General features: G+C 38.1%; 1 protein-coding gene across 1 annotated transcript; it reads left to right on the top strand.

The window, feature by feature from the left end:
- The first annotated feature begins 2,281 nt into the window (after positions 1-2,281).
- Positions 2,282-25,602, top strand: FAM199X (family with sequence similarity 199, X-linked). Its single transcript, XM_007467812.1, has 6 exons — positions 2,282-2,717; positions 11,626-11,845; positions 22,048-22,197; positions 22,581-22,742; positions 23,832-24,086; positions 25,371-25,602. Exons 1-6 carry the CDS (start codon positions 2,521-2,523, stop codon positions 25,539-25,541), a joined length of 1,155 nt encoding a protein of 384 aa, XP_007467874.1. The 5' UTR covers positions 2,282-2,520; the 3' UTR covers positions 25,542-25,602.
- Positions 25,603-26,208: the final 606 nt, after the last annotated feature.

Raw genomic sequence — 26,208 nt, 5'->3', positions numbered from 1 at the left:
ACCACGTATTTAAGTAAACATTACACACATAGTGCACATACTCTATGTACTGTCATATCACTGTTTCTCGGCTGAAAATTATATTCAAGGGAACTCTTAAAAACATTCTCTCAGACCCAATCATTTATGTAAATTCTTTGTATACTACTATTTCTTAAATATAAACAAACAAAATTAATATGAACTCTGCTGTTCATAAAGCTGTTATACAAATTCAACACCAAAGTAAATTTACAAACTATGCACAAATAAAAAATAATGTTCTTTTAATGTGATACATGATGTTTGCTGAGACAAAACTGCCCTTAGAAACCTGAACATACTACTGACTGGCCAGTGTGTGCTCTTGACCTTCAGCATGCTTGTATGTCTTGTGAGGACTCTCCTTTCCCATCACTTTCCTCTCGCAAACTACTGGAAAATCTTTATTTGTACAGTAAGCCATGAAGTAGGAGGTTCACCTCACTTATTTTCTCACTAGCTTATGACAAAGTAGTATTACCTTGTGCCAACTTGATTTTAAAAACAGACTCAAATACATGTCCAAATTATGTGGCAGCTGTTATCATTCAGTCATCCAGGTACTCCAGAATATGCTTGAAACTGGATGTAAAAGTAAGACATACTTGTAGAAAAGCTCAGACTGTCACTGGATTCCAGTTTGAAAAACACTGTCCTATTAAAATGTGTGTACAAAATATATGTTTAAATTAGGTTATTTTGTTAGCTTCTTATTAAGACTTTCTGGTGCTATTACCTGAGTACCTACATTATAATGCAGCACTTGACTCTTGCTTCATTTGGACAATCAAGTCTCTTGTTTGTGGGGACTGAGCTATGGGCCATTCTATCTCACTAGTCCCAGGCCCCTGAGAATGGGTGCATTGGGACCACAGGTCAAACCATCATCACTCTCACTTCTACAATCTCTAAATTAAGTTAAAGAAGACACACATACTCAACAGTTGGGTAACCAAATAACTGAAGCAACATGTAAATTTTAAGGAGTGGTTGAGTTGTATTCATTATAAGTTGCATTGGTAGGACAAGGCACCGAGTTTAAGACCGTTTGGGGCTCGGGTGAAAACTCTCCACTTCTCCAACCCCCTTTCTCCTTCCCTTCCTCCTGCATTCTTTCACTGTTCCTCTTCTTTCCACCTACTTTAGTTCTATGCTTCCCTCAAAGTTCATTGTGATGTTTTCCCGTGAAGCTAAATATATTTTTTATTGAGAGTTTATGCCCTTATCATTTCATATTAAAATGTGCTTCCTTTTATGAAATAGTAGTAGGTAGTTTTAAAAATCGTCTTTGTTTGGCAAAATAAGTAATTGGCAATGTTGTGTTTTCCTCCGACTATTTTTTTAAAATTTTACGCGTCCAAGATCTGGAACCACTGTCTAGAAAACAGAGAAAAGAGAAACAGGTAGGAAGAAAGAAAAGCATGAAGTTGATTTAAGTTGAACAAGTTTAGCGCCATAATATATCTTCTACGGGAGCATTGGCAGAAATACCTAAGTCTCATTTGGGTGTCAGGGAAGGCTTCACAGAGGAGGTAACGTTTGAGCTGGGCTTTAAGGATTAGCAGTGGAGAAACGGCAGGGCATTCCAAGCAGAATGCATAATGCGTGCAAGAGCACAGAGCACAAAAGAACACTACGTGTCCAGCAGCTCTAAGTAGCCTGGTGGCTGTTGCGCAGTTCTGGGGTTAGGTGATCAAGGGTGAAGCAGGGACTATTTCTTCCTACTTGGCCCACTTCCCCTGCAGGTCATTGCACAGTGCTGGGCACACACACTTTAGGAGCTCAATAATTACTTGTTGAATTGGGACAGGGTGATCGAGTGTGCTGGGAACCAGAGCCTCCAGATTCTTTCTCACGCACCGCAGTGTGACCTTGGCCAAGTCCCTTTTCTCAGGACTGCGGCTTGCTGCTTAGCAATCAGCCAAGGGTGAGAAAGCGTAGGAGGAGGTTGGCCTGAAGCGCCTGGCCTTTCCAGCGTCTGGAATCCCTGATTCGACGCGTGAAGGGCAGGGCGTGGCGGGGCGGAGCCGGAGGCGCGGGCTGCGGCGGGCGGAGATTCAGTTCCTCCTCCGCGCCAGCAGGGGGCAAAGGGAGCGGCTTCCCGCCGCCTTTCCCCTCCCTGCGGGTGTCTGGCCGACTGCTGCAGTTGCGAGCGGCGAGCGCAGTGGGCGGGCCGGTTGGCGGCGGTGGCGCTGCACTGACTGGGTTGGGCCGGGCGGCAGCGGCGGCGGCAGCGGCAGTGGCAGCGACGGCTGAGGTGGTTGCAGAGGCCACTGAGGCGCTGACTGAGTGGCCGGCAGGCGCCTGTAGCCTCGAGCAGCCCCTTCGTGCCGCCCGGCAGTCCCCGGGCAGCGGTGGGCCGCGGTGCGCAGCCTGCCAGGGAGCTGCGGCGGGCACACCCCGGCGGCGGCGACAGCGGACAGGTTAGAGTGGGGGCAGGGACGGTCGCGGGAGCAGCTGGGGGCCGGAGAGGGAGCCCGAGCCAGGCCATCTCCAACCATGTCCGACGAAGCGTCAGCCACCACTTCGTACGAGAAGTTTCTAACCCCTGAGGAGCCCTTCCCGCTTCTGGGACCCCCTCGCGGGGTGGGCACCTGCCCGAGCGAGGAGCCGGGCTGCCTGGACATCAGCGACTTCGGCTGCCAGCTCTCGTCTTGCCATCGCACGGATCCGCTCCACCGTTTCCACACCAACAGGTACAAACCTCCGCTGAGGGCAGGGGCAGACTGCCCACACCCCTGCTTCCAGCCGGAGAACGCCGGGTTCCCCCCATTCTGGCCCTCCGCCTCGGGTCTGCGTTTCCAGTCGCCCCCTCCCCCACCTTCCTCCGCCCAGCGCTCATTCCCGGGCTCCTTCCCTCTTCCCCTCCCTATTTCACCCCTGTCCTCCGATTTTCCTTTTGGCCGGCATTTTACTCTCTCTCTTTTCCCCCATTCATCTTCTGACCCAGCGACTCCTCCCTTCCCCCTCCCGCCCCATCTGTACCCTGCGAATCCCAAACCCCAACCCTTGATTCTTAGATGCTTCCCTGTTTTCATTCACCCTCAAAAGTTTAACCCCTTCCATTTCCGGTACAATCCAATCCTCCATAGAGAGGATTTCGGATGGCTCAAAATCAAAAGTCGATCTTTTTGAAAGGTGGAACTTTAAAAGGTAGAATCTTCCTTTTCCCAATTTTTAACCTGTCTCATAGCCCTATTTTCACCCCCCAACCCCCCCATTTTTTTAGTGAAGCTCTAGGAAGCCAGGCGATTCTTTTTTTTTTCTTTGCCCTATGAACTCTTTGCCCTAGCGCTTTAGGCCCTGCCAAAATGTATAAGCTTATATCTGGAAGATTCCTTCCTGAAGCACATCCTTTGGTTTGCTCCCCCAGTGGAAGGATGCAGTGAAGCTTAGGATGGGCTTGCTTATACAAATTTATTCAGAGGGTGCATCCCCTAACTGGATTTATTGGAAGGTAGAGTGTTCTGGAGAATTCTTTCATGCAGGCATTTGTGTTATATCAAATGTGGGGGAATTGAAGATGTTTTACACATACCCCAACCTATAGCATAGGTGCATATTATATGTATATGTGTGTATACACACACACACACACAGAGGCCTGGCAGGGGTGGAGAACAAGGAAGGAGGGAGAGAAAGAGGGTTTCAGCTATGGAAAATACTGGAGTTGAATTAAGGAGTCTAGTTCTGATTTCTGGTCCACTTTACAATATGAACACGAACAAATCCTTCCACATTTTAATGCCTTTTGCATGCTCCCCCCCGCAACCCTTTAAATCAATCTACAGAGTTACTAACCTTCTACCAAGTACAAGGAATATATAAAATATAATTCTTACCTAAAAGAAAGTTATAGTCTGGAAACAAGGTGTTACGATTAAATGATCATACAGAACATCGCTATGACACATGTGAAAAGAAAACGGTAGTAAACTTGTTACAGCTGTTCCAAATCCTCATTGCAAAAATGAGGAAACTGAGGCCCAGAGAGAAAAGACTGGGCCCAAGTTAATAAAACCGAGTCAGGCAAAGCCAGGATTACTCCTTCGGAGCCAGTGATGAAACTTGGAACAGAACTAATGGCTCCAGTGTTATAAATGGTTGTTATGGTTTCTTAGACTAACTCACAGAAACCCATCATGTGACTATAGCATGAATGTAACATATTTATGAAATCAAGTGTGCTTAGAATTGTTTGCATTGGAAAATAAGGTAAAAGAATACTTGTGCCCATATTTGATATTTTAAGTTTTGCAGCACTAGAATAAATCATATACACAGGAAAGTTAAATGATCTCAGAATTAGCCTGCTCTGATGATGAGGGCAAGGGAGTGGGGACAGAGGCTGAGGGTAAGTGCTGCCAGAATGTGTGGGGGTGATGGGGAGTGAAGCATGGTGAATAATACATTTCTTACAGCTTGTTCTGTTCTTTCTCCTCCTCCCCATTTTATCCTTGTGTTTTTCTACCCCTTGTCTTACAGACCTTGGTAGGGTCAAGGTTGTTTTCCAGCATGAGGTGGTGAAGATAGAGGGGGAGGTTCTTGTTCGGCTCCAGTTTTCCCAAGTCAAGCATTTTTTCTAGTTACTGCCTGCTTTTTTAAACCCCCCCTCTCCTACCCTACTTTTCACAAGGCTTGGAATGGTAGCAGGTCTAGTGTATCTTGCTCTGTACCCTCCTCAGCGGAGATAAGGGGAAGCAGAATTAGCAATTCTTACAGCAGGTGATGTTTCTGCCCTAGGCTACCTTGCTTTTTAAATCTTTTCTCCTTCTGGAACGTTCTGCCTTCTTACCCGCTCCTCAGGATGGCGTTTGAGAGGACCATATGCTTCCAGTCATTTCTTTTCAGGGAGAAGAAAACAGCTAAATCATGTATGTGGGCAAAGTTTAGTTTAGGGAGTTCTTTTATTTTGGAGTTGTATGGGTCACAGTACATTCACCAATTCAAGCAACAATCCAAAAGAGAAATCATATCTGAATAGTTGAGTTCTGATATCGTGCCTTGGGTTTAATCATTATAAAACAAGTTTCATTGAAAATAGAAAGCTTGTCAGTCGGTAGGTACTTGATTTACCTTTATTTTGCTTCTTCCTTGTTACCTGATAACAAAACTATGGAGATTGTTTAAATAATGCTGTTGATAAGGGTCTTATGATGATGATGATTTTGTGTCTGTTCGTTTACTGGACTCGGGGGTATCTATGCAGTCTTCATTAATCAAGAGAGTCAAGGCACTATTACTTATGATTCCTAAGTTTGAATGTTTGTTGTGTTTAGAGTCACCTGTGACTTAGATTGGTGTGTCACTTGTCTAGGTTCAGTGGAAAATAAATTATACGAACGTAGCCAGCTTCCTGAGAATTCACTTTTCTAGGAGTATCTTTTAGGATTTTATGACCAAGTTGGGTTTGTCTAGAATTTGGGGAAAATAAAATAAACGTCAGTAAGCCAAAAAAACTTAAAACTTATTTCATTTTTAATTGAAATATCAATATGGAATATATATATAGTTTTCAGGCTTTTTTTTTTTTTAGTTTGGGGGACAGGATTTTTCTGGTGTAATTGTGGGTTTTCTCTTAGCATTTGTCCACGGTAACTTCCACTGTCATCGAAAAAGGATATCGTTTAGCAAATTGAAAAAAATATAATGATATTGGTAGGTCCTATAATTAAGTTGCGAGATGAAGGAGGTTAATATGAACTAATCAGTGTGTTATTCTCTTCCTCTTTCAGGAGTGCATCAGTACTTTGACATTGAACAATTGTGAAAAGCATGTGGGAGGACAGTGCCTCACTTTTGTATACCCTATTGGCAGGATACAAAATGAACTACGTATTGTATAAAGCAGTTACTCAGTTCTGTGATTTCAGAGCCCCATTTTCAATCACCATTAACTAGAAAAAGCCCAAGACTACCGTGTGCCTTTTGTTCTACCCACAGTTTTCCTGTCTTGTTAGAGAATTAGAGGTGCTGAAGAGTTGTGAGTTACAGGTGGGAGAACCACGTTTCATGAAGTGAGATATATTACAAAGGCAGGAGGAATTTGGTTTGGGGGCTTGTTGTGACAAATTGAGAATGGGGATCAGGCTTTGGAGAACTATTTAGGCTAGAAATGTAGATTTCTAGAACAGAGATTCCAGTAGTGTGATAGGAGTGGAACTGTGGGGTTACAGAGGCTGAGAGAATAGAAGACACTTTTCAATAAATTTAGCAGGGAAAGAAAGGAGAGATGTGGTAATTTGAAAAAAAAAAAAGTGAAGGTTTCTTCATTTGTTTTTTGCCTTGTTTATTTATTTATTTTCCAAGAACAGGTATTTTAGCTCCTTAGAAGCAGCCCACAGGAAAGAGAGAAATTGAAAATACAAGAGCAGGTGGGATGACAGGAGATGGATGGGATTAACTCAGAAGGCCAAATGGAAGAATTAGCCTTAGAAATGACATAGAATGTTGTTTACTTCCCAGACTGTAGAGGGGGTAGGAGGGATGGGTAAGGATCCCAAGACAATGGAGGTCGCTGGGAGGAGAGTTGGAAATTTGAATGAGTAAAGTAGGGGGGTTGTGTCATCTGCTCTAACTTGGGACCTTGATGGCCTGTTGGGCTCCAGAGGAGTAGCAGAACTCAGGGTGGCTGTATGGGGATTCTGGCAGGGAGTAAGTGATGAATACAAAGAGGACTGTTAACTGAGAATAAATGGCATGGATTTGGAATGGCTTTCATCAACTTGACAGTAGGACTGTATTCCACAGTGCTCATTGCCTGGATTCTTATCCTGAGAGGTAATAGGTCTACCTGAGAGAGAAAGGGCTGCAGAAGAATGTATGTGGTGCACATGCTTTTCTTAATTTTAGAAAAATACCACTGAAAGCCCTTCATCTGTGTATTCTTGCTGAAAAGCCTTGCAGATAAATGTTCTTGGCTTTTATTTTTAATTAAAATTTGGGCAGCAAGCCTAGTTATTGAGTTAAACTCCATTTCATGGATTCTTTTCAACATTTCTTTTAAAATATGGAGAAAGTCTCCTTTGTGAATAATTGCATGGTTATAGCTAGGATCTTAGTGTTAGGTAGTTTTCTCTTAGTGGAATAAGATGTAAGGGCTTTGTAAATTTGAAAAGTTCAGTGCTGAGCACACGTACACAGTGCTCTTCCATTACACATTTGAAACCAACAGAACAGTCTAAAAGCATCTCTTAAATTTCTATTATAAAAGTTCATTATAGAAAATTGTGGGCATATACGAAACTATAAAGATCACATCCTTTTCACTAAAGATAACAGCTGTCAACATTTTGATGTTACCGTTTTTGTTTTTGTTTTTTGGCTGTGCCACATCGCTAGCAGGATCTTAGTTCCCTGACCAGGGATTAAACCCCCACCCCCGGAGTGGAAGCACCGAGTCCTAACCACAGGACTGCCAGGGAATTCCCTGTTGTTACTTTTAATGTTATTTCTTTGTACATACATAATTTTAAAAATCAGGATCCGTCTATATATATAATTTGTGACTAGGTTATTTGCAGTTACATTTTATTTTCTTTTTCAATAAATAGCCTGGAAATATGATTTTTAATGATTTTTAAAACACCATTATTCAGACATAGATATATCATTTAATTATTCCCAGTGTTTTGGGGGCATTTGTTTTTCCTTTTTTTGCTATTATAATATTGTTTGGACATGTTTGTATATACATCTTTTTTCCAAAATTCTATCTGGGGAAAGGGATAGATTCTTAGCAAGGCAATTACTGAGTCCAAAGGAATGAACCTTTTTAAAGCTCTTTATATATACACTACCAAATTGCTTTTCAGAAAGATTATGCCAGTGCCAATTTAACATTCCCACCAGCAGTGGATGAAAGTACTTCCTACTTGGTTTTTATCTACCTTGTCTTAAAATAATAAGAATAAGAATATTTGCATATTAGAAGATAATAGAATTTTTTAAAAACTCAAAGTACTATTTTTCTATTTTGTAAATGATTGTTTCAAGTATGAGACCAATTTCCTTGCCACTGTTAATTAAAAAAGAAAAGAAAAGAACAAGGAGCTAAGGCTTCTAAGAATACCCAGAACCTTGCAATATCTGTTATAAAGTTATAGATCTGGAAAACTGAGGAACATCCTGATTTTGCCCTAAGGTAAGAGCACAAAACCAAGCAAATTCCTGACTCCCTTGTCAGTGATCTAATGATTAGGTTATTAAATATGGCTTAGTTTTTTTTAAAAGAGTCATTATTACTCATGAAGGGAAACACATTTCTACTAAGTTTTCGAAGCTAAAAAGAAATTCTCATTAAAAACAATTATCTAACAGTTTTTCCTAGTACATGACACAGTGCTTTGGCACATTGAAGATGCTGACTACATGTTTGTTGAGTGTGTGAAAGGACAGAACTTTCACTGTAATTGTCATTCACAGCTTTCTATTGCCTTATTGCATGACTGAGGAAATTTGGTTAATTCTGCCAGGTTTGTTGATTTTTAAAAAATGATGATGCTGCTTACTTAGCAAGCATGTGATGAAACTAGGTAATGTTACAAGGTATTCTAGGATTCTTAGGTGAGTTTTAGGTTTTTGCCTATTTATAAAAGTTTGTTGACTTCTGCTTTTATATTACTGAACTATAATAGTTTAGAGGGTGTGTGTGTTTCAGTGCTTTAAAATACTTTACCTTTATTTATTTTTTTTTTTTCCTTGCGTTATGCGGGCCTCTCACTGTTGTGGCCTCTCCCATTTGCGGAGCACAGGCTCCGGACGCGCAGGCTCAGTGGCCATGGCTCACGGGCCCAGCTGCTCCGCGGCATGTGGGATCTTCCCGAAACGGGGCACGAACCCGCGTCTCCTGCATCGGCAGGCGGACTCTCAAGCACTGCGCCACCAGGGAAGCCCATAAAATACTTTACCTTTAGTACAAAGGAAAAGGTGCCATAAAATTGTCAGGATGCCCAAATTTTGTAAATCAAGAACTTTGGAATTAAGATTAGCTATATAAAATAAGAGGGGAACTTTAAAAAATGAATACACAGTTCAGGAAAAAACTGGATTTAATGAAAGGTGAGAAACAACCTAATGATAGGTAATAACAAGATTTTATTCAGGAAGTCATTATTTTAGTACCTTATTAGTATCAGATATACTAAATCATGTCTTAAGGGTTAATTTCCCTAGGCTACTGCCAAAGCAATGAAGATTATCTCATTAATAATATAAAGCTAGTGGAAATTTATAAAAGAAAACAGATTTGTAGATTTCAAGATAAAAAAATTTTAAAAATATATAACCCTGCAACAAATAATACAAAATGTTAATATCCTTAACATATAAAGAACTCTAACAAAATCAACAAGGAAAATATTAACACCTAGTAAAATGCTGTAGCAAAATAGCTAATAATTATTTTTAATTTTGCTCTTGCCAGTAATCAAAGAAATAAAAATTGATAGAAAAATGTTTTTCTCCTAACAGCTAGGTAAAATTTTTAAAAATGAAAATTTCGGTGCTGTTAAGGTTGTGGTGAAATGAACACTTTTATGAACTGCTTTGGGGAGGGCAAATTAGTGCAGCCTTTTCGGAAATGGCACTTGGCTAAGTATACTGTCACCCTTAGAAGTGTTCATATTCTTTGACTCAGTAATTTCCTTTCAAATAATCTGTGTTGAGAGATTATATATATTTATATAAATAATTATAAACAAAACGGTTTCATCTCAGTATTATTTGTAATACCCCCGCGTCTCCTGCATCGGCAGGCGGACTCTCAAGCACTGCGCCACCAGGGAAGCCCATAAAATACTTTACCTTTAGTACAAAGGAAAAGGTGCCATAAAATTGTCAGGATGCCCAAATTTTGTAAATCAAGAACTTTGGAATTAAGATTAGCTATATAAAATAAGAGGGGAACTTTAAAAAATGAATACACAGTTCAGGAAAAAACTGGATTTAATGAAAGGTGAGAAACAACCTAATGATAGGTAATAACAAGATTTTATTCAGGAAGTCATTATTTTAGTACCTTATTAGTATCAGATATACTAAATCATGTCTTAAGGGTTAATTTCCCTAGGCTACTGCCAAAGCAATGAAGATTATCTCATTAATAATATAAAGCTAGTGGAAATTTATAAAAGAAAACAGATTTGTAGATTTCAAGATAAAAAAATTTTAAAAATATATAACCCTGCAACAAATAATACAAAATGTTAATATCCTTAACATATAAAGAACTCTAACAAAATCAACAAGGAAAATATTAACACCTAGTAAAATGCTGTAGCAAAATAGCTAATAATTATTTTTAATTTTGCTCTTGCCAGTAATCAAAGAAATAAAAATTGATAGAAAAATGTTTTTCTCCTAACAGCTAGGTAAAATTTTTAAAAATGAAAATTTCGGTGCTGTTAAGGTTGTGGTGAAATGAACACTTTTATGAACTGCTTTGGGGAGGGCAAATTAGTGCAGCCTTTTCGGAAATGGCACTTGGCTAAGTATACTGTCACCCTTAGAAGTGTTCATATTCTTTGACTCAGTAATTTCCTTTCAAATAATCTGTGTTGAGAGATTATATATATTTATATAAATAATTATAAACAAAACGGTTTCATCTCAGTATTATTTGTAATACCAAAAAAAGAATTGGAAACAGCCTAAGTACCTATTATTGAAGGAGTAATGTTAAACAAATTATGATACATTGAATCAGTGGAATATTATATAGGCATTAAAATGTTTTCAAGTAATATAGTTGGGTAAATGTTCAGTATATAATGTTAAGTGAATAAAAGTAGGATACTGATATCTATCTACATACACACACACACAATGCTGATTCTGTAAAAATATACATATTCATGTAGAAAAAAGTGCCAAAACATTATGGATCATTTATTGTTAGTTAGTGGAATTATTGGTCATTTTAATCTTATTCATCACTCCTTTCTTGTTCCAGCATCTTTGCAATGATCCTGTATATCACTGATATGTAAAAGTTATTTAAATATAAGAAACACTTTGAGCTTCTACCTGTGTACTTTGTTGGTGCTTTTCTCTGCCCTGCACTGGCTACTCTCTTGCTTTAATAATAATAGCTACCATGTATTGAGCGCATTTTATGTCTGCTAAGTGCTCTGTATGCATTCTCATATAATGTAAATAGTAACCGCATTTTAAAGATGATGACCCAGGCTTGGGGAGGATTTGTTTCGCTTCAGATCAAACAGCAGGCAAGTGACAGAGCAAGAATTTGAACTCAGTCCGGCTCCAGTCAGACAGATAGGAAAGTAGAGAATAGTGTAATGAACCCCATATACCCATCGTGCAGCTTCAACAATTACATGTGGCAGTGTGCTTTATCTATACCCCTACTCATTCCTCAACCCCTTCCTTATAATTTTGAGACAAATACCAGACATATTCATTCATAAATATTTTAGTATGTATCTTTAAAAGATAAGAGCTCTTTTGAAAATAATCACAATATCATTATCGTATCTAAAAATATGCTCATATTCCTCATAAATGTAATAATCGTATCCTATTTGTATCTTAAAATTGTGTGGATTCTGTAGTTTCTGTTGTGATTTCTTTTGTGTTGTTTTTAAGGTGGAACTTAACTTCCTGTGGAACAAGTGTGGCCAGCTCAGAATGCAGTGAGGAGCTGTTTTCATCAGTTTCTGTTGGAGATCAAGATGATTGCTATTCCCTATTAGATGATCAGGACTTCACGTCTTTTGATTTATTCCCTGAGGGGAGTGTCTGCAGTGATGTCTCTTCTTCTATTAGCACATACTGGGATTGGTCAGATAGCGAATTTGAATGGCAGGTAGGATTTTTTTCCTTATATTGCCATCATTACTCCATAAGTAGAAGTATGAATTTCTGTTTTGGTATTTTCATGTCTACCTCAAAGCAAATTTCTCCAATGTTTATTCAGTCCTGGAGATTCTCTGACAACATTAAGAATTAGAAGAAATATGTATCGTTTATTTTTGCTAACGTACCTTTTAGGCGTCTCACGCTACAGATACCTTTTGTACATTTTCATGTAATTTAATACTTGTATAATGTTCCTATTATTATATATCATTAGTACCTTTCTGTGCGTTAATCCAAGCAAATTTTCTCTTTACTGATAAATGGCCTTCATGTCCTTATAGGCACAATGCCTTTACATCAAGGTCACGTTGTATATCTAAGATCACAAACCACTGCATAATGCATAATTTTTCATTGTTATTAGGAATATAATTTCTCATTTTGTATTCTCTTCATATGTAGAGTTGTTTTTCACCTAACAATGGTTTTTCTTCTGTGGCATATATACCACATAAAATGGCTTTGTGGCAAATTGCACTCATCATAAGGCAGCATTTCCAAACAGTCTTTCAGAAAATGTAGATCATGTTATGGCAACATCCATTTTCTGATTGTAAAACACAATAACGTTTGAAGAAGCTTTCCGTGTATACAGCAACTGTTACATTCAACAAATACTTGAATATCTACTATGTTTGAAAGCCATCTAAATACTTGAAGTTGTTTTCCAAAAGATGAATCAAACATTTTATTTCAAAAATTTTTTTTTTTTTTGTGGTACGCGGGCCTCTCACTGTTGTGGCCTCTCCCGTTGCGGAGCACAGGCTCCGGACACGCAGGCTCAGCAGCCATGGCTCACGGGCCTAGCCGCTCCTCGGCATGTGGGATCTTCCCGGACCAGGGCACAAACCCGTGTCCCCTGCATCGGCAGGTGGACTCTCAACCACTGCGCCACCAGGGAAGCCTTATTTCAAACAATTTTTATTAAAATATCAAATAATACCAAATAGCATAAAATTAAAAATAAGTCTCCAAGTCCCACTCTTCTGTGGTTACCACTGATAAGAGCTTGTGCAGATACAAGTGTTTTTGGCACAGCGTTAAAAACACACAAAGGGACTTCCCTGGTGGTCCAGAGGTTAAGACTCTGTGCTTCCACTGCAGGGGGCACAGGTTCGATCCCTGTTCGGGGAAATAAGATCCCGCATACTGCTCGGTGAGGGCACCCCCCACCAAAAAAAAAAAAAGACACAAAAATGGGATCATACTTCAGCCACTGTTTGGCCCTCTGCTTTTTTCAACTACTTGTACTATAGCTCATTCATTTTGATAACTGCATCATAATTTAAACAGTTCGCTAATAATGAATGTTTAGGTTGGTTTCAGTTTTTTCTTGTTATAAACAATGCTATACTGAAAATTAAGAGGTTTTTAAAGAGAAAAATATAATCCACAGCCCCTCTGTTTTTAAATTTTATTTTATTTCAAATGTTTCTATTTCACATACAGTTGTAAATATGATTTGGATAAAAATTTTTAAAAATTGAGATAAAATACACCATTTTAATAATTCTAACATGTATAATTCAGAGATTTTTAGTATATTCACAGTGTTGTGCAGCCATCACCACTATCTAATTCCAGGACATTTCTATCACTCCAAAAGAAACCAATGCCTGTTAGTAGATAGTCCCAATTTCCCCCTGCCCCCATCACCTGGCAACCACTAATCTACTTTCTCTATGGATTTACCTATCTGGATATTTAATATAAATGTACTCATATAATATGTGGCCTTTTGTGTCTGGGGTCTTTCACTTAGCATAACGTTTTCAAGGTTCATCCATGTTATAGCATATAGTATTTCATTCCTGTCTTAAGTCAGCTCGAGCTGCTATAACAAATACCATAGACTGGGTGGCTTAAACAACAAACACTTATTTCTCACAGTTCTGGAGCCTGAAAGTCCAAGATCAGAATGCCATCATGGACAGGTTCTGGTGAGCACCCTCTTCCTGGTTTGCAGATGATTGCCTTTTGCTGTATCCTCACATAGAGGTGGGAGAGAGAGATAGCTCTGGTCTCTTGGTCCTCTTATAAGGTCACCAATCCCATCACACAGGCTCCACACTCATGACCTCGTATAAACCTAATTACCTCCCAAAGCCCCAGCTCCAAATATCATCATGTTGGGGATTAGGACTTCAAGATATGGATTTGGGGGGTGACAAACATTTAGTCCATAACAGTTCCTTTTTATGGCTGAATATTCCATTTTATGGATACATAACATTTTGTTTATTCATTCATCAACTGATGGATTGTTTCCACTTTGGGGCTATTATAAATAATACTGCTGTGATCATTCAGGTACAAGTTTTTATAGGGATGTATATTTTTTAATTCTCTTGGATATACACTGGAAGTTGCTGTGTCATGTGATAACTTTATGTTTAACTTTTTGGGGAACTGCCAAAATGTTTTCCAAAGTGGCTGTACCATTTTACATTTTCACTAGCAATACATGAAAGTTCCAGTTTCTCCACATCCTTTCTAACACTTGGTATCGTCTGTCTTTTTTATTATAGCCATTCTACTGTGTGTAAAGTGGTATCTCATTGTGGTTTTGATTTGCATTTCCCTAATGGCTAATGATGAAGAGCATCTTTTCATGTCTTATTGGCCATTTGTATATCTTCTTTGGGGAAAATGTCTATTCAGATCCTTTGCCCATTTTTAAATTGCATTGTCTTTTATTGTTGAATTGTAAGAGTACTTTATATGCGATGGCTACTAGGCTCTTATCATATACATGATTTGCAAAAATATTTCCCATTCTGTAGGTTGTCTTTTCATTTGATATAGTGTCCTTTAATACACAAAAGTTTAAATTTTATAGAAGTCTAATTTATTTTTTCTTAGAGTTCTGTGCTTCTGATGTCATATTTTAAAAACCATTGCTTAATCCAAGGTCATGCAGATTTTTCATCTTTTTCCTTCTTAGAATTTTAGAGCTTTAGTTCCTACATTTAGATCTTTGATCCTTTTGAGTTACTTTGTATATATGGCATAAGGTAGGACTTCCAAGTTCATTCTTTTGCATGTAGATATCCAGTTGTCCCAGCACCACTTGTTGAAAAGACTAATTTTTTCCTTATCCAATGGTCTTGGTACCCTTGTGGAAATGAATTGGTCATAGATGTTTATAGGTTTAGTTCTGGACTCTCGATTCTATTCCATTGATACATATATCTATCCTTATGCCAGGATATCTTTATCCTTATGTTTTGATTACTCTAGCTTTGTAATAAGGTTTGAAATCAAGAAGTGTGAGTTCTCCCACTTTGTTCTTCTTTATCAATGTTTAGGATCAGGTTGTCCATTTCTGCAAAAAGGGAAGTTGGAATTTTGATAGGGATTTCATTGAATCTGTAGATCAATTTGGGGAATGTTACTGTCTTAACAGTATTATTAAATATTTCAATCCATGAACATGGGCTGGAATGTATTTAAGCCTTCTTTAATTTCTTTCAATGATGTTTTATAGTTTTCTGTGTTTAAGTCTTATAGTTCCTTGGTTCAGTTTATTCCTAAACATTTTATTCTTTTGATACAGTTGTAAATGAAATTGTTTTCTTAATTTCATTTTTTGGATTATTCATTGCTAGTGTATAGGAATACAGTTGAGTTTCGTATATTGATTTTCTATCCTGCAGCTTTGCTGTACTTATGTATTAGCTTTAATAGTTCTCTTTTTCTGTGTGGATTCTCTAGGGTTTTCTATATTTAAGATCATGTCATCTGTGAATAGAGATGGTTTTCCTTCTTCCTTTCCAATCTGGATAGTTTTTTTTTTTTCTTGCTTACTTGCCCTGGCTAGATCTCCAGTACAGTGTTGAATAGAAGTGGCAAAAGCAGGTATCCTTGTTTTTTTTCCTGACCTTAGGGGAGAAGCTTTCAGTCTTTCACCTTTGAGTATGTTAGCTGTAGGTTTTTCACAAATGTCCTTTATTACCATATTGAAGCATTTCCCTTTTATTCCTAGTTTGTTCAGTGTTTTTATCTGAAAGGGCGTTAGATTTTTGTTTGTTTTTTTGTTTTGTTTTTTGTTTTTGTTTTGCTGTACGTGGGCCTCTCACTGCTGTGGCCTCTCCCATTGTGGAGCACAGGCTCCGGACGCGCAGGCTCAGCGGCCATGGCTCACGGGCCCAGCCACTCCGCGGCATGTGGGATCCTCCCGGACCGGGGCACGAACCTGCGTCCCCTGCATTGGCAGGCGGACTCTCAACCACTGAACCACTGCGCCACCAGGGAAGCCCTGAAAGGGCGTTAGATTTTGTCAAACACTTTTTCTATATCTGTTCAGATGATCATGCAGTTTCTTCATTCTGTTAGTTTGATGTACTACTTTTTTTTTTTTGCGGTACGCGGACCTCTCACTGTTGTGGCCTCTCCCATTGCGGAGCACAGGTTCCGGACGCGCAGGCTCAGCGGCCGTGGCTCACGGGCCTAGCCGCTCCTCGGCATGTGGGATCTTCCCAGACGGGCACAAACCCATGTCCCCTGCATTGGCAGGAGGACTCTCAACCACTACGCCACCAGGGAAGCCCCTACATTGATTTTTGTATGATGACTCACCCTTGCATTCTAGAATTAATCCTTATTGGTCATGGTATATAATCCTTTTAATTTGCTGCTGAATTTGGTTTGCTAGTGTTTTGTTGAGGACTTTTGCTTCGGTTTTCATAAGGGTTATTGGTCTGTAGTTTTCCTTTCTTGTGATGCCTTTGTATCACTTTGGCCTCATAGAATGAGTTGGGCAGTGTTCCCTTTTCTTCTGGATAAGATACTATAATAAAATTCTCATTTAACATATAAACTTCTTCATGATCTGCAAATTATTCACTTAATGACTACATAATAGTCCTGGCACTCTAGTATGCCAGAACGTATGAAACCATTCCACTATTTACATCTGTTTCAGTTTTTTTTCTATTATAGATAACACAGCAGTGAGCATCTTTGTGTGGGTACTTTTTTATTTTTCAGTGCCTCATTTTTAAAAAATTTATTGAAGTATAGTTGATTTACAATGTTGTATTAATGTCTTATGTACAGCAAAGTGATTTGGTTATACATACATATATATATATATGTATATATATATATACATATATATATTCTTTTTCATATTCTTTTCCATTATGGTTTGTTACAGGATATTGAATATAGTTCCCTGTGCTATACAGTAGGACCTTGTTGTTTATCCATCCTATATATAATAGTTTGCATCTGCTAATCCCAAGCTCCCATTCCTTCCCTTCCCTACTTCCCAGTGCCTCATTTTTTTAAAGTGCACACTTTGTATTGAAAATAAGACCACAAGGATTCTTAACACAGTATAAGCAAATGGAGTTCTGATAATTCTGATAAATATTTTTTCTGCCTATTTCATGTGACTTAATTTAGAGTTATCATCCATAATGTTGCAAAATGGCAGGCGCTTTTTAATTTTAATTGCTGACTTCTTCACTCATTTTATGAGTAGAGTGGAAAACTATCCCCAACCACTCACTGTTAATGCACATGACTGACAACACTGAAACAAAAATAAGGCCTGCCTTAGTACTGTGTTTTCCACTTCTGAAATTGGAGTGTAGGTACTCTGTTACCATGGATATTTGCCGTTTAAATATGCTGAAAGGTTTAAAATGCTCTCTTGTCTTTGTGGGATCTCATAATCATGAACAGTAAATTACCCCAGAAGATAATTACAAATTATGTATTAGGATTAATGTAGGCTGAAAATCGTTGACTGTAGTTTAAAAATTCGTATTACCTCTCTTGTGATTAAAATCTGCATCTGTTTAAATCTTTCTTTTAGACAGATGTTTCAGTTACTACTAAAGTAAATATAAATGATTCATAGATTCTCTGGGAAGAGAAATGCTAACTGCTTGATAAGGCAGGATTTTAATCTTAGAATGAAGTAGCATTTTAGCATTTGAAGTAGCATGAAAACATCTTGCCTTGTTGATAGTTTTCTTTGCTTGCCGTCCTTTTACTATCAAAGATATATTTGACTAGTCTTAAAACTTGAGAAATTATTTTATTGTCGAGCAGGAAAGCATAGAAAATTTAAAGAGTGAGTAATTCAGCTGTCATGCTTGAAACCTAGAGGTACAATTTGAAATTGCATATCAGCTGTTAAAGAAATGAGCTTACTCATAAAATTTTGCTGCATACTGCAGAAAATATGGCAGAGGTTTGATTTAATTATCCTTACTTGTCGCAATTACTGATTCTAATATAGATATACCAAATATTGTTGTCCATGAAAAATACGAGATGAGAATTATTAAGCATTTTTATCCTGAAATATATTATCAGTTATAAAATCAAAAATTGCTGGTCTAATAAATACACAGGAGCACATACAGTTATTTCTCCTGTATATCTGCAGCTCTAATCCCCTATCTCCAATTGACTACTTGACATTTCCAGTTGAATGACCTTATTATTTAATGCTAGCCCATTATCTGATGCTGAGTCCTTGATCAGTAATGCAACTTCCAATTACAGTATTTCCATGGGGGGAAAAAAAAGACTCTGCTTTGTGACATGTCTTACAGTGTATTGTAAAATGATTATTGTCATTTCAAAGGACACTTGTACTTGCTTTTCTCATTATCACTGCAAACTCTCCATATTCCAAATTGCATTCTTCTCTTATTCCAAACTACCTGCAGGGCAGGACAGCCTGACATAGTCGAAAGCACTGGACTTGTGTCCTTCTTTGGATGGTGCCACTAACCGTATGACCCTCCCTGGATATCATTTTTCCCTTATTTGTAAAATGAGGTGTAGGACTAGAAGATCTATATAACATTACTTCAGGTCTCTTGCCATAAAAAATGAGGTCTTTAAGGGTTGTATGTTAACCAGGGTGGGTTGTATGACCATGAAATGTTGCCAGTTTTCTTCTGGTCTCACATATGGCCATTTGACTATTATCCTTATCCATTCAGTTATCAAATAGTCTTATAAATTGTATTTCATTTGAAAATTACCCTATCTGCTCCCATTTTTCTTTCCATTTTTGCTTATCTTAGTCCAGGCCCAGATCACAAGAAAAGAGCTTCCTAATTCCAGTCTTTCCTCTATTTTGTCCCCATACTGCTTTTTAACTCATCTTCCCTCAAGACCAATTTCATCATTACTACTTCTACTTAGAAATGTTATTGGTCTACTTCTTCATATCATATAACAGCTCTAGTTCATTTGTTAAACTTTCAAATCCCTAGCACTGATTTTCTGTTTTAATTATATTGGTCTCCTTAACCTCATCCTGTGTTTTTTTCTTCCACCTATGGTTTTATTAACTTATTCTCCTTACCTGAATACCTTTTCCTTTTCCCCATGCTGTCATTCCAAGAGACTACCTTGTGAAATTTAACCCAGCCACTTTAGCAACATGAAGTATTCTCTGAGGGTTTATGCTCCTTTTTTAAAAAGGTTTAAAACCATGGCAAGGTATAGAAAAAGGGACATACTGCGATTTATTGAGTATCACCCATGTGCCAGACATGTTACCTTTTGTAAATCTCTCAACAGTCCTTTGAGATGGATGGCAGTAACCATAGCTTACTGAAGACTCTGAAGCTCAAAGAAGGGAACTAACCTACACAAGATCACATGACTAGTGAGCAGTGGGGCTGGGATTTGATTTGAACTCTGTTTGGGGTCTTTTAACCTCTCCCCAGAAAAAAATGGCTAAAGAACCATTAATTGCCTATCTTTTTCCACCCACCCCCCAACAAATATGTAAACAGAATTAAAGGCACAAATTAGGGGGCTTCCCTGGTGGCGCAGTGGTTGAGAGTCCGCCTGCTGATGCAGGGGACATGGGTTCGTGCCCCGGTCCGGGAGGATCCCACATGCCGCAGAGTGGCTGGGCCCGTGAGCCATGGCCGCTGAGCCTGCGCGTCTGGAGCCTGTGCTCCACAACGGGAGAGGCCGCAACAGTGAGAGGCCCGTGTACCGCAAAAAAAAAAAAAAAAAAAAAAAAAAGGCACAAATTAAAATGCTTAACATACAGTCTGGCACTTAGCAGATATAGGCTACAGATGAATTCTTTTCTTAAGTTTTGAGAGTATAGATACTTTGAGAGTTCCTTTCTCTACCTGATTTATCAAAGGAGCTTGAAGTAGGGGAGGCCTTTCATCTGATAAGGAGCATCTCATTTTGTTTTAGGAACCCCAGGGAGATCTTTAACATAGTAATGTTGTGATTTGAAGTTTTTCAAAGGGAAAATAGCAAAACGTTTTACTGACGTTAAAGGCTGAAAAAGAGATGGCCTTCATGTGTGCATTCAGCAATCATTCTTTCATTACACTGACTAGATAACATTTGAGCTAAGGGTGAACAAGAAGTGTTAGTTAATGAGATTTTAAAGGAAGTCATACATATTGTTGGATGTCACTTATATGCTTAGATTCATCAGTGACAGTCAAAGTGAAAATGTGGTTTTTAAGAGTAATAGCAAACTTGGATAACTTCATTCGAAACATCATGGTCACCTTGTGTAGTGATCAACCCCCTTTTTGTGACTTCACTCATCTCTTCTATGCAATTGACTCCCCAGTGCCTGCCCCCTTGTAGTTCTCTAAGCTTTAATATTGTAGCTTCAACTCAGGCTAGGTATTTCCATTGATGACTTGTCATCTCAGACATGCATTTGTTATTTGCTATGTTTATATTATAGCACAAAAATTATATGTTTGTGCTATTGTATTATCTTTCCAATTAGAATATAAAGTTCTTGTGTAAGGACCATGACTTAGGCTCCTTTGGATTCCCTGTACCTATTACAGTGCTGTGGGTACAATAGAAGGCCAGACACATGTGATTGCAGTAATCTGAATGGATAAAGTGGCTTTTCTTTTTGGTAACTTCAAAAGCCTAGTAATCACCTAGAGTTCAGATATAATTGCAAAGTCTATAGAACCAAAACAACAAAAAGGTGCTGTTTTGTACATTGTAAAAATGAAAACATTATTTTTTTTAATTTTTTTTTTTGCGGTACGCGGGCCTCTCACTGTTGTGGCCTCTCCCATTGCGGAGCACAGGCTCCGGACGCGCAGGCTCAGCGGCCATGGCTCACGGGCCTAGCCACTCCGTGGCATGTGGGATCTTCCCGGACCGGGGCACGAACCCGTGTCCCCTGCATCGGCAGGCGGACTCTCAACCACTGCGCCACGAGAGAAGCCCGAAAACATTATTTTTGAAGATTGTTATATACTCATTGTAGAGGAAAATATTTTATCTTTCTGAAAAATGGCTTAAACACATTTATTTAAAATTAAGTCCATTCTGACTTTTGGAGGTGATGGATATGTTTATTACCTTGATTGTGATGATGCTTTCATGGGTGTATGCATATGTCCAAAGTCATCAAATTGTATATATGAAATATGTACAGTTCTTTGTATATCAGTTATAGCTCAACAAAGCTGTTAAAAGATTAAATCCATTCTAACTGATTTTTAACAGGCAGTATAAAATTATAGCACATATTTTTGCTGATTTGATTTTCTGTGTGTTAGGCTTGCTTGCTTTCTCCTTTGTCTACGCATTGTCTCTTGCCATTTTTTTCCAATTTTTCTTTTATAATACTTCTGGTCTTTAAAGTATTTTTCTTTATATTAACAACATAATTTAAATTAGTTTAATTGTCTCGAGGTTATGAATACAGACATGAGGACAAGGGCCATGATTTGTCTTTATATTGGCAGTATGTCTAGCACAGTGTCTGGCAAAGAGCCAGGTGGTGGCAGATCACTCAGGTCTCTTGAGATGGAGGCTACTGCTCCTTATTCATTATGCTGTGTGGGTCCTAGCCTACATTCACATTATGAATTTAAAACCTTAATGATGATTGACTCTCAAGTTAGCATTTTAACAAGCCTTGATTGTGACTTTAAGCTTTTGGAAAATATCTCTCATTGAATAAGTGACTGTATATACAAAGAGTATTTTGACGTTGCTGCTTTGTCTAAAATAGGAGTGGATCAGAGTTAATGTCGTCCAATTCTGTATTTGTCGTTAGTCTTTTATTAAAGTCATTTTTAATCAATACAAAACATGTGGTATTTAAAATTTTTTTTTAATTTTTCTTTCCCTGCCCCCTTCTCCTTATTTTTTATAAAGTTACCAGGCAGTGACATTGCCAGTGGGAGTGATGTACTTTCTGATGTCATACCCAGTATTCCAAGTTCGCCTTGCCTGCTTCCTAAAAAGAAAAACAAGCACCTGAATTTAGATGAACTTCCTTGGAGTGCAATGACAAATGATGAACAGGTAGCGATCTCAACATTCTTAATTAAAAGCATATATGTGGGGGACTTCCCTGGTGGTCCAGTGGTTAAGACTCCATGCTTCCAATGCAGGGTATGCGGGTTTGATCCCTGGTCGGGGAGCTAAGATCCCACATGCCGCCTGGTATGGCCAAAAACAAACAAACAAAAAAAACACATATATGTGAAGCTTGATTTATTGCCTATTTAAAGCTACTGGATAAATGTGGATTGCTTAGTAAATATGAATTTGAGCTGTAACTAATTGTTTTGCAGGGAACAAATATAATATTAAGTGCTTCTGATATTTAAAACATTAAAAATTACACACTAAAAGATCAGAGGTTTTGGCATTGATCTTGTTTATTGTAATTTTTCATCATATAGGTGGAATATATTGAGTATCTGAGTCGTAAAGTCAGTACTGAGATGGGTCTTCGGGAGCAACTTGATATTATTAAAATAATTGATCCTTCTGCTCAAATCTCCCCTACAGACAGTGAGTTTATTATTGAACTTAACTGTCTCACAGATGAAAAACTGAAGCAGGTATGTAAAGAAAATACAGATTGTACAGCTATTGAAAATACCATTGTTTTATAACATGTATACTTGAATAGTCATATGTAAATACATAAATAATTAAGGTCAAAATCACTGCTGTGAAATGTAATATTAGAACATGTGGTTTTAAGAGGTTTTATGTACATCTTACCTGGCTGTACCTTTCTGGGACCATGTGGATCTAGAACCTGCTTTTTAGTTATGCAGGTTTTGAAACCTAATTTCACTATTTAAGGGGTGGTTATGCTAAATTATAGATTTATTCTAACTCAGTTTACAGAAGACCAATTGACAGAATCAAAATATTGATTATTAAGAGCTGTACTTGAGTGAACATCTGAGCTGTGGTATTTGAATAGTCTTATGCAGTAATTGAGCCTGGCTAGGGTAAAACAATGAATTTTCCTTCTGTTATTCTGAGGTACACATTTCTGGTATCTTCTAAATATAGGCTTTACTTCTCTTTCTCTGATACATAGCTGAATGAGTACTTATGTTCTACTTTTTATTTTTTTGCATTTGTCATGATTTATGAAAAATTTCTCTCAGTATTTCTCTCAACAGACATACTATAATTTTCTACATTCCAGCCCATTTTTCATTAGTATGGTAAATTGATGCCTTGCATTTGAAGACAGGTACTGTGGGCCCCTAGCTAAGATCTAGGAGACACTCTAATCTTAGACATAATCAGCAGCTTACTTAAATCATCTTAAGGTGCAACCTTTAAAAAATGCCTACTCTTATGCATTTTATTTTATTGTTAGTTTCTATTTCTGAGTGTTATTTTCTTATAATCCTAAATTCTATAGGCTAGTAGCCTTCCATTTACTGATTATATTTTATATGCTTTTAAAAATCTAATTTCATAATATGTATTCTAGAATTTTGAACATTGTCAATTTTTCTGGTACTTATTTCTACATTTAGAGATTTCTTTTGTCTTTATATTCTACCTATGTGCATCTGTAGCACTTTTGACAATTTTCAGTACAATATTCTTCTTTTCTCCATTATTCTGAAGGCAGAATGTCGAGGAACAGCAGTAACCAATTTTTGTCTGTGTGTTCCAAGGTCAGAAACTATATCAAGGAGCATAGCCCTCGCCTACGGCCTGCAAGAGAGGCCTGGAAGAGAAGCAACTTTAGTTGCGCAAGCACCAGTGGAGTGAGCGGTGCCAGCAGCAGCAGTGCCAGCATGGTCAGTTCTGCAAGCAGCAGTGGGTCCAGTGTTGGAAACTCTGCTTCAAACTCCAGTGCCAACATGAGTCGAGCACACAGTGACAGCAACTTGTCTGCAAGTGCAGCAGAGCGGATTCGGGATTCAAAAGTAAAATGTCTAATCAATACAAAACTTTACCTTTCAATATTAACATTAGTATTCCTTCATATAAATTTCTTGAAGAGTTATAATTATCCTGCTGTATAGATGCCTGTGGGTTTTGGTTTTAATTGAACAAGCAGGATTCTCTCCTATTGATCAAAGCCCTCTAGGCTGAGTGCTTTGAAATGCTGTTTTGACCCACAGCCATATTACCTTCAATTTTATCTGATTTTTATGTCTGTTTTAAGTAAGATAAATTGATGGAAATAATGAGTGAGCCTCAAGATTGCAATACTGACTGCAGCTTACTACTAAGCGGATCTTACTATGTTGCTGATGTTGCTGTCTATTAGCTCCTAAAAATGTTCTGTGTATTTTTTGTGTGTGTTAAATGTTTTCTTAATGTTTTAATCTTGAATGTTTCTTCTTAGCTCTTAAAATGTAATAATGCTTTCTCTAATTTCTGTCTACTCTTCTGACAGTTGAAAAAATTCTGTATAATATTATTGGGCACATAAATAAGAAGTTTAAATATGTATAGAATGGTTCTGTGATGCTTAGCAGGGGAGTTCGGTTCCTTGCAGTGGCGACAGTTGTGGAGCCAACTTATGGATGATAAGGGTTTCTCTATAACTCTTTGGGAACCCAGTGGTGACAAGGATACACAGTGATTTCTTCCCTGGTTCTTACCAAAGTAGCAGAAACATAGCCAGCTTTGTTGGTTGCCATGTGTTTCCTTTGGATATGTGGTCATTCCTTTTTGGCATCAGTTTACCAGTGACAAGGAATAGGGTACCCACTGGGTTTCTAATGGACTTTTAAGATGGTATTTGCTTAATATGAAAGAGACATGGTTCTTTCCCAGCCATTGTAAAATTGCTAGTGCTTTTGGATGAAAGGCACCTTAAAAGCATAAGCATTAGAGATTTTGACAATGTTCTCTATATTTGTATTCAGTATTGTTCACTACATGTTTCCTCTGCACTGACACCAGTGTGCCTTAATTTGATATAAAAAAGTCTTAGAAATGATTGGTTGTCCATAACTAGTCAAATGATCAAGTTTCAGCCCTTCCTTATAAGAAGATTCACTGGTCAGATACCATTGAAATAGAATCTCGAAGAATCGTTTTCATGTCTAAGCTAATGGCTCACTTACCGGAACCAGGATTGTACTGCAGAGGAATTTGAACATCTCTAATCAGAAAATATAGAATTTGATCCATAAAATACTCTGGGGTAGATAGGCCAGAACTGAACCTCACTGATTTAGAAATTTTTATTTTGACAGAAGCGATCCAAGCAGCGGAAGTTACAGCAGAAGGCCTTACGCAAGAGGCAGCTGAAAGAGCAGAGGCAGGCTCGGAAGGAGAGGCTCAGTGGGCTATTCCTTAATGAAGAAGTGCTGTCCTTGAAAGTGACTGAGGAAGACCACGAAGCAGATGTAGATGTTTTGATGTAATAAGGGTGAATTTATCAGCGTTCTTTCTAAGCATTATTCTATCCTTATTTGTTTACATGCATCTTGACCAAACTTTTGTTGGTTAGGGCTGTGCTGATGTACTATTCATAATTTAGGTCTGTGCTTCTCAGCAGGTGGTCCTCAGACCAGCAGCTTCAGCATCAGCTGAGAAGTTATTAGAAATGCATACTCTTGGGCCCCACCCCAGACCTAGTGAATCAGAAATGCTGTGGGAGGGGCCTAGCATTGTGTTTTAACAGGCACCAGGTTATTCTGCCACACCCTCTAGTTTTAAGAACCACTGATTTAGTAAATGTTTTGACTATTTAAACTTCAGGGTGGTTAAGTGGGCTTTTTCAAAGACTAGTTCTTTTACAGTTTAGAAGACTTTAAGGTACTGCTGACAAATAGTTTATTATGTCAGTATACATATGTAGAGATCATAATTCAGTTTCCTTCTTAATGTTATGATTTCTTAGTTTAGTTTTTCTAAAGGGCCATAGCATAATTCTCAATTTCTAGTGGACATCTTTTTTCCAGGTTGGGGTAGGGTGTGGATTGCTGTTTACAATAGTGCCTTCATTAGGTTTAGTTCTATCTGTTTTCATTAATTATTAACTCAAAGGTGTAAAAACAGGCCCTGATATCTTTCGTTAGGTTTCTTTTT

The sequence above is a fragment of the Lipotes vexillifer genome, unplaced genomic scaffold (assembly GCF_000442215.2).
Source record: "Lipotes vexillifer unplaced genomic scaffold, Lipotes_vexillifer_v1.1 scaffold669, whole genome shotgun sequence".
Classification (NCBI taxonomy): Eukaryota; Metazoa; Chordata; class Mammalia; order Artiodactyla; family Lipotidae; genus Lipotes; species Lipotes vexillifer.
This window is presented reverse-complemented; position numbering and strand designations above follow the sequence as displayed.

Excerpts from the sequence above, each read along its gene's own strand:
- FAM199X (XM_007467812.1), top strand. The coding sequence starts at position 2,521 with ATGTCCGACGAAGCGTCAGCCACCACTTCGTACGAGAAGTTTCTAACC. Across the intron at positions 2,718-11,625 it reads CACCGTTTCCACACCAACAG|GTGGAACTTAACTTCCTGTG; the intron begins GTACAAACCTCC and ends GTTGTTTTTAAG. Across the intron at positions 11,846-22,047 it reads ATAGCGAATTTGAATGGCAG|TTACCAGGCAGTGACATTGC; the intron begins GTAGGATTTTTT and ends TTTTTTATAAAG.